At 35.0% G+C, this 13,808-nt stretch overlaps 1 protein-coding gene across 7 annotated transcripts in view; it reads right to left on the bottom strand.

Moving 5' to 3' along the window:
* Window positions 1-13,808, bottom strand: part of RGS7 (regulator of G protein signaling 7) — a 600,338-nt gene that overhangs the window by 142,492 nt on the left and 444,038 nt on the right. For all 7 annotated transcript variants that reach the window (XM_082340984.1, XM_082340986.1, XM_082340980.1 and 4 more), the window contains 2 exons: window positions 9,309-9,415; window positions 4,443-4,494 (listed from right to left, as the gene is read on the bottom strand). In XM_082340984.1, the coding sequence (XP_082197110.1) occupies window positions 4,443-4,494; window positions 9,309-9,415 (159 nt within the window). The remainder of the gene's footprint in view (window positions 1-4,442; window positions 4,495-9,308; window positions 9,416-13,808) is intronic.

Here is a 13,808-nt window from a genome sequence, read left to right as displayed (position 1 = left end):
TAATGTGACATATTAATAATAGGAAAGATCGTGGGTTGTATTGAGGTGGTTTAGGGGAATTCTCCTACTTTCTGTTCAATTTTTTGTATACTTAAAACTGTTCCCAAAACAGAAATTTAAAAATTTCTTCTCTAAAATATGGTTTTAGGAGCCACTAACATCTACTTCAAAAATAGACATAGCAGGGATAGAGTCATCAAAAGTGAACGGCAAGGGTTTTAGGTGTTCTATGTAGGACTATTACATAGAACTGTAGAGGCTCTATTAAAGGTCTTATGAAACAAGCAACTTAAAACTTAAGTGCCAAAGAGAATGAAGTAGGAACCGCACTACACCACACAATTTTATTAATGGGATGAATATTTTGGAAAGCATTTCAGTGTCTTAGGTCAAGAAACAAACTAATTTTTAGAAAAGTGAAGTTCTTCTATTTCCCCCCAAATCTTGAATTCTCAGTTTTTCAATATTATATATCATGGAATTATTAATATACAAAGATTTAAGGCATTGGTATTTTGTCAACTAAGATTTAAGACACAGACATGAAGTTATATATGCTATTAATTTGATTTTATTCACACATTTATTTTAAAGTTCACTGATTTCTTGTGTATTCAATCTCTCTAATTAATCATAAATTCCTTGTCATCCATCCCCAAAATGCAGTATTTGGTTATAGCAATCTTTATACCAAAATGTTAACTAACCAACTTAAAATCTGTCCCTGAAGGAAAAAATTACTATTTATCTCAAAGCTGCTGTGATTATTATATGTTAGCATACAATTGCTATGATTGGCCAACCAGAACTCTAATATTATTTCAGCATGGTTTTGACAGGTGGGACTTAGTGATATCTAGTTCTTAGGGTCAGTAAGTGGAGTTTCTCTTCCTAGGCTTGAAAGACCTCACAACATCCTGGAGAAAATACAGGCCTTTGGTTGAATGTTTTCGGAGGCACAACCATCATCCTACAAGATAATGCAAGTTCCGGACAATTTTCATTGTTAAAAGTTCCTTATGTTGAGAACACCTCTGCCTTTCTGCAATTGTCATATGTTGGTCTCAGTTGGCCCTAGGATGAGATGAGTATGGCACTTGCCTAGGGGGCAAAAGTCAAGGGAGTGCCAAAAAACTCACTAATCAAGAAAAATAATACTTTAATGTAATATATGAAAAAATAAAACTGCAAAAAATTCTACAATGAACAAAATATAAAAGTATTCAATAAAGACATGCTCCAACAGGGCTAGGATTTGGGTGAAGTGAGTGACGTGAGTCATACAAGTATAGGGTCAGCTCCTGTCTTTATTGGAAATTTTGATTTCTTGGGGTTCAAGTCCTATATGAACATTGGAGATTTAACCCTCAAAAGGAGCCAGACAAAAGACACTGGTCAATGTGTGATCATCTGTAGGAACATCAATGTGCAATGTGTGTGCTTAGAGATACCAGTGAACTTCCTGTCTCTCGCTTCTGTTTTAGTTTGCTACCACCACTACTGTCTCTACTTCTTATCACAGTTCTCTTAAACTTCCTCGTGTCTTGGCCCCCAGCCCTCATGGCAATCCCTTTATACTAGATGATTCTTGATGCAAATACACCTGGGAAGTCCATTCCCGACTCCATTTTAATTGGCTTGGATTGGAATATTTTTTTGTACTTGGGTGAACAATATCAGAAATCTCACACAACTTGATTTTCAAAGTACGGTGTTTTTTCATAGCCCTTTAGTCCATATTGGCTTGTCTTAGTCATTAAACATGATCAACATATTCTATTTTTCTACAAAACCAAGGTAACCATGGAAAAGTGTTTTTCCACATAAACTGACCTAAGAGGTTTATGTTCTGCAGAGACTTCCTAGTAAGTTTGAATTGGTGATAGAAATAGACAGTAGATACTAATAGAATATAAGAAACCATTCTTTAAACCTGCTTTAAGCAATAAACTCCTGTCTGCCCCAAGCTGTCTCAGAATAAACAACCTAAGTAATCACTATTATTTCTATTGGGCCTCACACCCAACTACATCACAGTATCAACATCCTCTTTATAAGCAAGTGTTCATACTTTATAAATGTTCTTTAAATAAACGGTGGTAGAAAATTCGAAGTTGGATAATTTGAGTTGCTTCTATACTTGCACCTAAAAAGAAAAATCATAGAAGACAAAGCATCATTGCCTGTAGGAGTGGTACAGTGTCTGAGATCGTTATCATTTCACTTCCTCTCATTTTTTCTATAACTTTTTATTGAGTAATTATTTTATTCTTCACTTGTATATAATCCAAGCAAATGAGACATAAACAGGTATATGTTTATTCAGGGGGGGAAACAAATAGAATAATAAAGACTATGCTTATTTTTAGTTAAAAATTGCAGGCTCTCCAGGTTTCAGGAGAAAGTTTAGAAGATGATTCCCTTTGAAATGGACACCAATAAGAGCTAATGTTAAACTGAATGACATTAATAATTTTGAGATGACAGACTTTGAGGGATGTTCTGTAAGTGATTTTCTGTGTAAGCCATGCCATTTCCTTGGCCTTACCACAGAAACATTAATCTACTGTGAAGTGTTGAAACATGAACTGCAATTGGGAACACTAACATATTTATGAAAAACACAAAATATGGACTAAGAGAACATTAAGAATAAGAATTTGCTTTTCTGTAAGGAACAGAGGCAGTTTACCTGTCAGGCAATAATGATGACGACCGAAAACAATTTTGATTTATTAAGTATGAGAGGAGCAATACCAGTTTTTTTAGGCATATTAATTTGGGTTATTTCAAAAACTTTAGAAAGTCAATATTATTATTTCTGCTTGAAAAGTGAGCAGACTGAGGCTCAGAGATGTTACATGCTTGCTCAAAGTCACACAGTTAGTATGTGGTACATCATTGTGGCAGTATCTGTGGTCAGGTCTGTCTGCCTCCAACACCTGGGTTTTCCTCCATGAGCTCCTTGTCAGGTGTCCAGGTATTTTCTCCACTAGAACTTCATACTCTTTGGTGAAATAATTCCCAGGTATCATCCCAGGTTGGACAAAATACATCACAAAGTTCTCCAACTCAGATCCACAAATCGGCAGTATTTTTTTTTTTTTTTTTAATTAACTTCTTTCTCCAAGTGCATCAGTTTTGAAGAATGTGTACCCTGGATGAAAAAAAATCAACATTCCCACTACTGGAAAGGAATCATCTATTCTCTCTATTAATGGTTCAGTATTCTGGTTTTTAGATTGTCTTCCATAAATTATGTTAGTTTGAATCTTTGGTTGGCACCTGACCACCCTTGGATGAACTATGAAATTCAACTTTCTGAAATGACAAAAATGAGGGATGACTCCATGGGCTTTCCTATGGTTTTCTTACAAAACTTCTCTCCAGGAGCCAACAAAAGCCAGATTGCTGTGAAGTTTCTGTCTTTGAACACGCTGGCACTCTGCCTCAAATGCCTTCTCTGCCTTGTTTCCTGAAAAATCTCCCCTCCTTTAAAATCCAACTCAGATGCCCTCAGTTCTTTTGTGAAATCACTCTGGAAACCCTCAAAGTCACTCTCTTATTCTTTTAAACTTCCATATATTTTACACATACCACTATTATATTCACTCAGCACTTCACAGCAACTCCTTCTCTATAATTCCCGTTTCTCGTCCAGCCTATGAGTTACTCAACAGTGTAGATAAAGTCAGAGTCTCCTTGTTATCCCAGCACCTACTATAACACTTTGCATTGGAACAAATCCTCAATGAATACTTGTAGAAATGACATTTAAAAACCATACATACAATATTATTTTTGAAAACTGTAGCCTTCAGGAAGATGTAAGAAGATGAGCACTTATTAGGGGCCTATTTCCTTGAAAAGCTTAACTAAAATCATGGTTGTTGAACTGAGTTCATTCTAAGTTGACTGAAGTTGATTCATTATGATTAAATTTCCTATCGTATCTTTCCTTTTGCTTGCATTTGGCCTTTCATGTTTAACAAAACCTTCTGCTTATAGAATCATAGGATGCCTCAAATAATAGTGAGAAAAATGGAGTCTGGGAAAGGCAAGGAATTTACCACAAATCATAGCTAAATAGGAGAGGTGAACTAAAACTCTGGCTCTCTGAGCCCCTTTGTTACACTTTCTAGTAGACCAAGGTGGTAGAGAAAAAAAAAATAATAACCCTTTTAAGCTTGTTTATAGCTCTTTCATCTATTCACAAGAAAGTAATTTTTTAATAGTCACAGGGGGCACTATAACATGGAATAAGCTGCCAGCAGGTTTGGTGACTTTCCAAACAAGGCCATTCATAAATTCAATGTTAGAAATATTAGTCCCATACTGAAAACTGTGGTTTTCTTTTCTCAGTGACAAATAATAAAATGCAAGCATGGGTTCATCCATACACACTAGTTGTCAATAATAAAATGAGGAGATATTGCACTGACCATAGTCTGTGTTTTCTGGCTCCCAACAATTTGATGGCCAAAAATAGGGTGTCTGTGGAATGAAAAGAAGTGGAACTTAGGTTAGGCACATAAAGAATTAGTGGGGCTCCTGGTTTATGAGCTGTGTTTATCTTCAGCAATTATCTAGAATAGTGTGCTAACAATGTATGTTTTATTATCCAGAAAAAGTACTCAGAGAGGCATTGTAAGGTTTTTCTTTTACATTTACTTTGCTAAGCAATTGTTCAGCCTCCAAATAGGTGCAGCGCCAGCAGGTATTTAAAACAGTGTACATTTGCTACAATTGTATGTCATCTGACAGAAAGGTAAAAGGACTGATTGCATTATTCAAATAAAAAGTGTTAATCCACAAAGACTGAAAGCAAAGTATTATATTCAGGAAGACTCATGATGAGATATGTTTAAATTTAGCAAATTGTTTTTTATGATTTATGTATTTCATCATTGCCCTCAGTAGATCCAAAAGCTCAACCGTCAGAATCTTTCCTTAAGATCTGGCAATCATTTGCTTGGTTCTATTAATTATATAATGCAGCTCTCAACATTATCCAGCTAGATTAAAACAACTTTTCCCCCTCACTTTAAAAAATATTTCTTGATAGAGACACTTATTACTCTAAATTTTTAAACTGCACAAGTCAGAGATGATTTTTTTTAAACTAATATCTTAGTTGATTGCTTAACAATAGACAGATATGTGATTCTGTGAAATTCTAGAAACTGATTGATGAAACTACAAAGAAAATGTCTGATCGAGAAAACCCAATTATTATCATCAGCATGTTATATTTTCTGACAGGGCTTTTCTAGCCCTGATGGCAGGACATGCTTGGCTCCAGACCCCGAGGATACTCCATCACCACCAGTCTACTCTTTCAAACTGTTTCCTTGGATGATGATGGCTCTGGGATTCAATGGAACAGTGACTACACACATCAGCCTTGTGGGCTTAATTATATTTATTAGTCAATTATATTAACAATCTGTGTGTAACAAGCATATTTAGGGTAATCTCTGATTACCTGTTTGATAATTCTGCCTTCTAGAAGAGGGATTCTCAAGAAGGGGAAAAGGGTAATTGGGAGAACTGCTTGAATCTCTGGGAGAGAGCCCTTTCAAACTGTTTAGGACTCCCAGGGGATTTGATTTACCCTCTATGCTTTCTTGGGAATTGCTCCAGTATCATAAAGAAGGCTACTAATACTAATTTTGTATATATGTGAACAAAGTGACAGAAGACATTTAGAGGGTAAAAAAATTGAAGCATTAGATAAAAGGTGATATCGAGGCTTTATACAGCACCCCCTCCTTGGCAAATGAATCCACTTAACCTAGTCTGAGAGTAAAACTGGGTCACTACTCTAGGAGAACCATAGAGAAACAAAGTAGTTAAAAATCTTCCTTTCATGTGGGCTGCTAGTTTTTGAGATACTTCTCATAGAATGCATTATTCCCTTTGGGTTGCTTCTTTATTTTGGGAGGGGTGTGTGTGTGTGTGTGTGTGTGTGTGTGTGTGTGTGTGTGTGTGTGCATGCATGCATATGCATATCTATTTATCTAACTCTAAAAATATATACTCTAGTCAGACTGGTCAGACACATATTTTTTTCTCAAAGCCACACGGAATGTTTTCAATAGCATTCTTATAATTTTTATTTTTCTATCATTTACTTTAGTGAAAATTTCCTGACTGTAAAAATAAATGAATGAAGCTATTTTATCCTGTGATATTATGCGGAAAAGGCACAAAACCAACACTCCTCACTAATACTGCAAGGTTTTTTTTCTAGGAAAAATATTTTGATTTATAGTAAAAGAAAATTTAAATAACAAACCCTTATAGTTTGTTGGAATTTAAAAATTTACTTTCACAGTTAAACTAGGCTTTAGGACATTTTAATCTATGAGTTTCTCTGCTTTTCAGAGTTTGCTTCTTTAGCCGTGATAAAACAGATCCGAAACTGTCTAGCCATCTCTCGGTAATCTTTGGCACCTATACTACTGTGATGAAAGTCATGAAAGTGACCTGGATAATCATGTCAGAACTCAATTTCAGTTAGCTAAGGAGGATAATTAGACAATTGCAAGTTTACAGTAAATACAAAAATCATATGATTGAAAAATTGAGACAAATTTACTGCGGCATACCAGTGCAATTAAAGTAAGAGTTCTGTTTGCCTCAAACTCATGCCCCAAAGCTTCTTCAGATTCCTAATGATGGTTAGAATCTCAATCATTCACTGGAGCAATTGTAAACACAATGTTGCAAGTTTCCTATTTTAACCCATGATTTTTAAAATCCTTCCATGGAGTTGAATTTCAATTCAATGCAATAAAGAACTTAATGCTGCTTGGAACCAACACAAAAATGGAAGTAACACCTTGAACAATAATGTATTTTCTGTTATTAGAGCTGTTCAAATATAAACTAATTAATGCCTTGGTGGACACTGTGGCAGGAATTAAATTATCCCTGAATTTTCTGGGGTTTCTTTTGTTTGTTTTTAAAACCTTGGTTTTTAGATTGTATGGTTATTAGATTTACAAATATGTCATGTTTCTATCCTATTTTGAATGTGAGTGTGTCATTAAAATATCTAACATTTAATATTTAACATTAATTCATGTAATTTAAAAGATTTTCTATCATCTATCATCTATTTAGGCATATTGAACTTGATAATCTTCTGCCTATGCCAAGTAGTGATGTAATTAGTTTATCATTTGCACTCATTCCCTTGCTTTGTTGTAAAGCTCTTTAAAAACAGTCTCTCCTTTTCTGCAGAATGCAGGGTGATCCATTCCCAGCTTTGCTCATCTTTGACCCATGAGCATGACAATAAAACCTTGTCTGCCTACTAACTTCAGTCTGGGAATGACAAGAGCAGAGTTAAAGGTTGTAAATTATACAAATTCAAGACATCACCACTAATTTTAGGCCATGTCTCAGCTAGTTTGTTTTGAGGGAAATTTTTGAATTAGATAATTGTCAGCAGATAGACTATATTCAATGCTTCCCTTATAAATATATTATTTTATACACAGATGATTTTACTTGTAATATTGATAGCAAAGATGGATAAAAGTTGGTATTTTTGTTAAAAAAATACATTTCATTTAGAATTTGTAAGAATTTTTTAGGCCTAACGTTTACTTAGAGTCTGCATATGAAAAACTTGTATAAGAAAATAAAATTTTATGGAAAATGTAATCCTGCAATAGCAAAGTAACTCCTTTTAAAAAATCAAAAAGTGTTAGTAACACATACATAATTTGTTTGCTAATCACTAATAATTTCTATTTATTAAAATGCTAACTTTAGGACCACAAGTTACTCTAACTTAATAATAAGCTGTTTTAAGCTACCATTACTTTATTTTTTTTTTACTTTTATTTTTTTAAAATTTTATTTATTTATTTATTATTTTTATTATTATTTTTTTGGCTGTGTTGGGTCTTCGTTTCTGTGCGAGGGCTTTCTCTAGTTGCGGCGAGCGGGGGCCACTCTTCATCGCGGTGCGCGGGCCTCTCACTGTCGTGGCCTCTCTTGTTGCGGAGCACAGGCTCCAGATGCGCAGGCTCAGTAGTTGTGGCTCATGGGCCCAGTTGCTCCGCGGCATGTGGGATCTTCCCAGACCGGGGCTCGAACCCGTGTCCCCTGCATTGGCAGGCAGATTCTTAACCACTGCGCCACCAGGGAAGCCCAAGCTACCATTACTTTAAATTTAACTCTATAAAGGATAAAGCTTCATTATTTTAAAGCCTTTTAAAATTAAGTGATTCAACTAACTTAAATTGCTTGAATACTTAGGTCACTATCACAGTTTCAGGAGATTGCTTTATTTACTAGCTATTCAGTGCAGAAAGTGCTATGATTATTTGCCTTGGATAGACGTGCCCTAAGGAAGTGGCAGTGAGAGTGTTCTAGGAGGACAATGATCTTTGAGAACAATTTTTTAAAACATATTCCCTCTGTTTTCAACTGCAAAGTCCAAGCAAGTCCTTAGGCATCCAAGTCACTTTATTTAGATATAGAACATCTAATCATTCAGAGCTAGTGAGAAGAATGCTCCAATGTCTAAAAGCTGGACAATGGGGAGAATCCTCTGAAAATCCCTAGAGCTAGAGTTTGAACTCTGACATTATATGTGCCTTAATTTTCTAGGCTGGAATCTTCCAGTCAGTTACTAATGAACCATAATGTCTAATGAAATGTAGAATACACTTCAGGTAAACCACTGTAAACTCAAGTGTCAACTGAATGCTCAATGACTAAAATTAGAATCCACAGTCATTTCCTGAAAGATTATTCTTTATAGGTATCTCATTTGAAAATGACCTAGAATGACTCTTGTCAGTTTATAAGTTATCTAAGGTGGCTTCCTGTCTCAGATGAGTATATGCACGCAAAGCATCATGCATGTCAGTCTTCATAGACTTGTAGAAGGTCTCAGACATGCAGAGGATATGTATTTATTAGCTAAATTCTATCCTGGAGCTTCAAGCATTCCCATGACTATTTGCTTGGACTGTAGATGGCTCTGGATCACGCAGGGTCCAGAGTGTAACAAATTTAGTTACATCTCTCAACTTCCTTCCTAGCAAATAAATGTTACTTACAGATGAACTCTCTCATCTTCCTGAATTCCATTGTGACTGTCTGAATTTTTCTCAAACATTTTATATAAAATATAATTTAAATCATCACACAATTTAGTTTTCACAAATCATTAGATTCTAACTAGCTTAAGTCAAAGTAAAATGTCATAATTTTCAAAATTTTTGTAAAAACAATGAAAATGCAGACTTGTTTCTACTGTTGAAGAATATTTTTATTAAACTTACTTGGAACCGGTAAAAGGTGCCATCATCCTTGAGTGTGAGGACATGATCCGAGATTGGAAAGAAGTAGCCATGGGCAGCCATTAGTGTTCCCAAATGGAGTGCCTCCACTGTTTCATGAAAATAAACAAACAAAAAAACACATATAAAAGCTCTCTTTAAAACTGTTGACTTATAGCCATGTAGAATTTTATCTTGTTCCTTTTGAACACATTCTTGCATTGGAATTCTCAGCATCCTGAAAAGCCTGTCTTTGTACTTCTTTCAGCTCTTTCACATAAGGTACTAAGATGGCTCTGCTTCCTGGTAGTGACTGTGCAATGACCAACAGTGCATGGCGACCAGCCCATGAGAACATAAAGTTATGGAACATTGAAACTGAAGGTTTTTCTGAAATCACAGAATCTGGTTCCTTCATTTTATAGATGGGACATATTTTGCTATATGTTAATAATCTTCCACAAACAATTCTATTTGGCATTTATATAGCACTTTAAACTTTAAAAAGTGTTCTTGCTTGCATCACCCCCTGCCCTGTAATATGAATATCCAATACTATCAGCAATTTTTCTAATGATATGGATCATTACTAGAGGCAATGTTAACAGGCAATGTTAAGGCATCTAGAACAATTTATGCTGCACTAAGTGAGCCTGCAGTCTGTGGTTGGCCAGACTGCTCTAGCTTTTACTACTCTGTATACAGTATTCTACATATGGACTATGTAGAGGTTTATATGACAATGAAAACATTATATTTTCCCAGTAGTCTGGGAAATAGTTGGAACATAATACTGTAATACTCACAATCCTTCTATAGCAACCAACAGTTTCTTCCAACAAAAGGGTTAATAAAATTTGATCAGTAGAATTATTACTGCAAGTTAGTTTGCTAACTTGAAGCCTAGAAAATATGGAACTATTCAAGATAGCTTTTTAGTCCAACATAAGCATACATGTATATAGAAAATACAAAAAGTTAGATTTATTGATCTGTTGGTATATCTTTATGTACAATTTATAGATTTATTTCTATTTTTAGATGAATAGCTAAAATGGTTCTTTAACTCTAGGATGCTTACAGAATTTCCAGGACTATGTGGATCTGTCTCTATCTCCGGCTGTCAATCACTGGTAACTCTGACACTTCAGCTAGTACTGACTCACTAAACTGCTTGCTATGGCCCACCTAAGCATAAGAACCCTCTTCCTCTCCTCACTCCCATGCCTATATTGGCTAATAATAAGATAATTGTTAAATTTTACCTGTAATGGGGTACTACAGTGCCCCTTTTAATTATTATCTAGCATCTTGCAAATATTTTAATTGGTAACTTCTTCTACCTCCGGCCTCCACTCCACTGATCTTGTCAATAATAAAGGAAAACTGCCAATCATCCTCTTTGTCATGTGTCCAGAAGACTGTTATTAAATGTCCCAGTCATCTTGTTCACACTCCCAATCAAGTCTCTCCCTGCATAGAATGTTCTTTTTCTACAAAGGAGGATTCTTTTCATCACTTACACATACTTTTAGTTCAAAGTCAAGATCTTCTCAAAGTCTAAGCTGCTTATAAGTATATACCCACATATTCTGTGATTCTTATTAAAGCTCAGGAGGTAGTGTGATATTGTGGGAAGAACAAAACCTTTGGAGATACCCACTAGCTTTCGTTACTTAAATTCTCTGCAACTCTCCTATCCATTAATAAAGGTAATAAACCCACCTTGCAGAGCTGGTATGAAAATCAAATAAGAATATATATAAAGAAGAAGATGGAATAGTACCCTGTGCATAGTAGATACTCAACAGGTGGTAGCTATTGTGCTTCATCACTTACACACTGAATGATTTTTACTTTTCTTTAAAGTACTTTCAGGAAATCCACTTCCATAAATTTGCCTTCAACTAGGCTGAGTGGGGGAGCTGGCAGTCCTAAATAGCATCAGCCAGTTATGTCTTCTTTTTGTGGATTATTTACAAAATTAAAATGGTAATAGGATCTGTGAAGAATGCTGGCCTATAATAATGAGCAGGTGCTTACAGCCTTGGTCATGTTCAGAATCCCTGGGTGTTCCTGTCTGGTAGCACTGGGCAGAGCAATGTATTACATCTGTTTGGGGATTTCAAAGTCAGGTGGCCCACCTATCTTGTTACAACCATCTTTATTCATTTAATTCCAGCAGTCTGTGGCCTAGGAAAATATTATTAGCACTACTTTCCAGAAAGGTAAATTGAATTATGGCACATGAGGAAATTTTCAGAGTATAGATACAAGAAAGGAGAACAGATGCCCAGAAAGATTAATAGTAAAGAGTTTCTAAACTCTAAGCACAGGGAAGAGTGTGACTAAAATAAAACAAAGAAACATCAAAAAACAGGTGCTAATGTGTTGATGAGGATTAGAAAACATAGTGTAAGTAAATATAGGGAAGCTGCAAAAAAGAAAATCAGAAGCAAATGAACATAAGCAAGTTCTTACCTTTCTGTATTCAATAGATACTAATTATACGATAAATCATACATTTCTAGAGGGAAAGATGAATGTCTGCAGGTTTTCTTCACATAACACTACCATAATTAGGCCTGCATAAATGCTTGCTGAAGAGAATAATAGTGAATTAGCAAGTAATCTCAACCTCTTTTTTTCGAGGTACAATACTCCATTTTTGTTTGGTTTAATGATATATATTCTCATTTTGCAACCCTCAAAGAGATTCTCATGCTCCATAATTTTATTAATAAGGAAAATTGGTTTTGATAGGTTTTTTAAATGCCTTGAATTCAACAGATGTACATTTGTGGTGGTATCAATAAGATCAAAATTTAGTTTCTGCATGGCCCACACAAAGCTTGATGTAGAGGTCAAATCAAACTATTTAACTTAATATATAAGAGGACTGAGCTTCTAACAAACCTCATAAAACGATTTCAAGGTCACTGGTCAAACAGTAACCTAGAGAGATTGAGATTAGACAAGTTACATGCTCTATCACAGGACCTCCAGAGAACATGACCAAGACAGGATGAATGGTTAGATGAAAATCAGGGCATCGGGGTGAATTTTCTGTCTCATTTAAGGCTATAAGCTTGACATGTAGCATAGCAATAGCAAAAGTAGCTACTGAATCAGTATTTACTGAATGAGTGAATAAGTAAATTTATGAATAAATGACATATGGAATATGAAAAACATATACTGCACAAAAAATACTAGTTATCTTGTGTCGTGATGATGAGCAGCTTAAGCTCTGCCAAGATAATTTAGATGTTCATAATATCTTTTCAAAATACATTTAAAGCTTTTGAGGTGGGACTGTTCTAAGTGTTTTATATGGGAAAAGATAATAGTGATATAAATGGCATAAACGCCACTAAGAGATCTTAGGGTGGGCTTGGGATAGTTTTCTCAAGGTTGAATTGTTCATTGTTAGCAATAAGCATGGAGCTACATTTCCCCATGATCCAGCTGCTCCTGAATCTCAGCACAGCCTTAATCTAATAAGAAGCTGGAGGACCACTGGCAGTCTTGGAACTAAGTGTTGAAAGAATCTAATGGGTAGTCTATCAAGATCACCCTCCCTATAATGGCACACAAGAGAGCCCCACAACATTATGCTTCTTAGCAAAATAATTAGTAATGAATCGTCTTGCACATGTGTTATCCACATCACCCACACAACTAGATAAAGTTCAACAATAAACTTACCATTAAGATTCCAGTTTATTTTTCATTTGGATGTTCAAGCCATGAACAAACCGAGAAGTAAAAATGCATCTCTAAACAACTGTTAACTATGTGAACAGCGTAGTGTAGCTTTGTTAAGCCTGATGTACTCATCGCATTACTTCACCTCAAACCCTTAAACAACAGAATTATCAAAATCCTTTAAAAGAAAAAGGAATTCTGCATGGTGTAATTTGCTTTTGAATCACAACTACTTCAGAAAGTTAATAGGATAAAAAGCATACTATAAAAGAGACTTGTGTGTTCAGTTCTATATTTCCATATGTAGAAATATATATTTTTATATTCAGTTCTGTATTTATAACATATTTTCAGAACTCAGTAATATCTTCTTTATCCAGAGATCCCATAGCAGGTAGTCTCAGCACCTCCCAAATATACCCTATAATTTCACAGTGATGGAACAATGCCTCTGAGTGAAGAAATAATAATAAAAAATTTCACTAAATCTTATATTTTTATTCCTGTTATGCATTTTTACTTTTATTTTATGAGTATATATTAGTAAATGTGATTGTTTCATTATCAACACAGCATACGTGATGTAGCAAATATGATTAGTGTGTGGGGAGAAGTATTTTAGAAGGAAATACACTCAAAATAGAAAAAAAATGACAGCGGATGATATGACATCAAGGAAAGAAAAACTAAAAAGTAGACAGAGGTAAGTTATTAAATAGTAAAATAACCGACATTTATCATGATGATTCTGAGTCATAAAGGAAAGATTTTGTTAAACTTGTTATTCTCTGTTTA

Source organism: Balaenoptera borealis, assembly GCF_965194805.1.
Source record: "Balaenoptera borealis genome assembly, chromosome: 1".
NCBI classification, from domain to species: Eukaryota; Metazoa; Chordata; class Mammalia; order Artiodactyla; family Balaenopteridae; genus Balaenoptera; species Balaenoptera borealis.
This window is presented reverse-complemented; position numbering and strand designations above follow the sequence as displayed.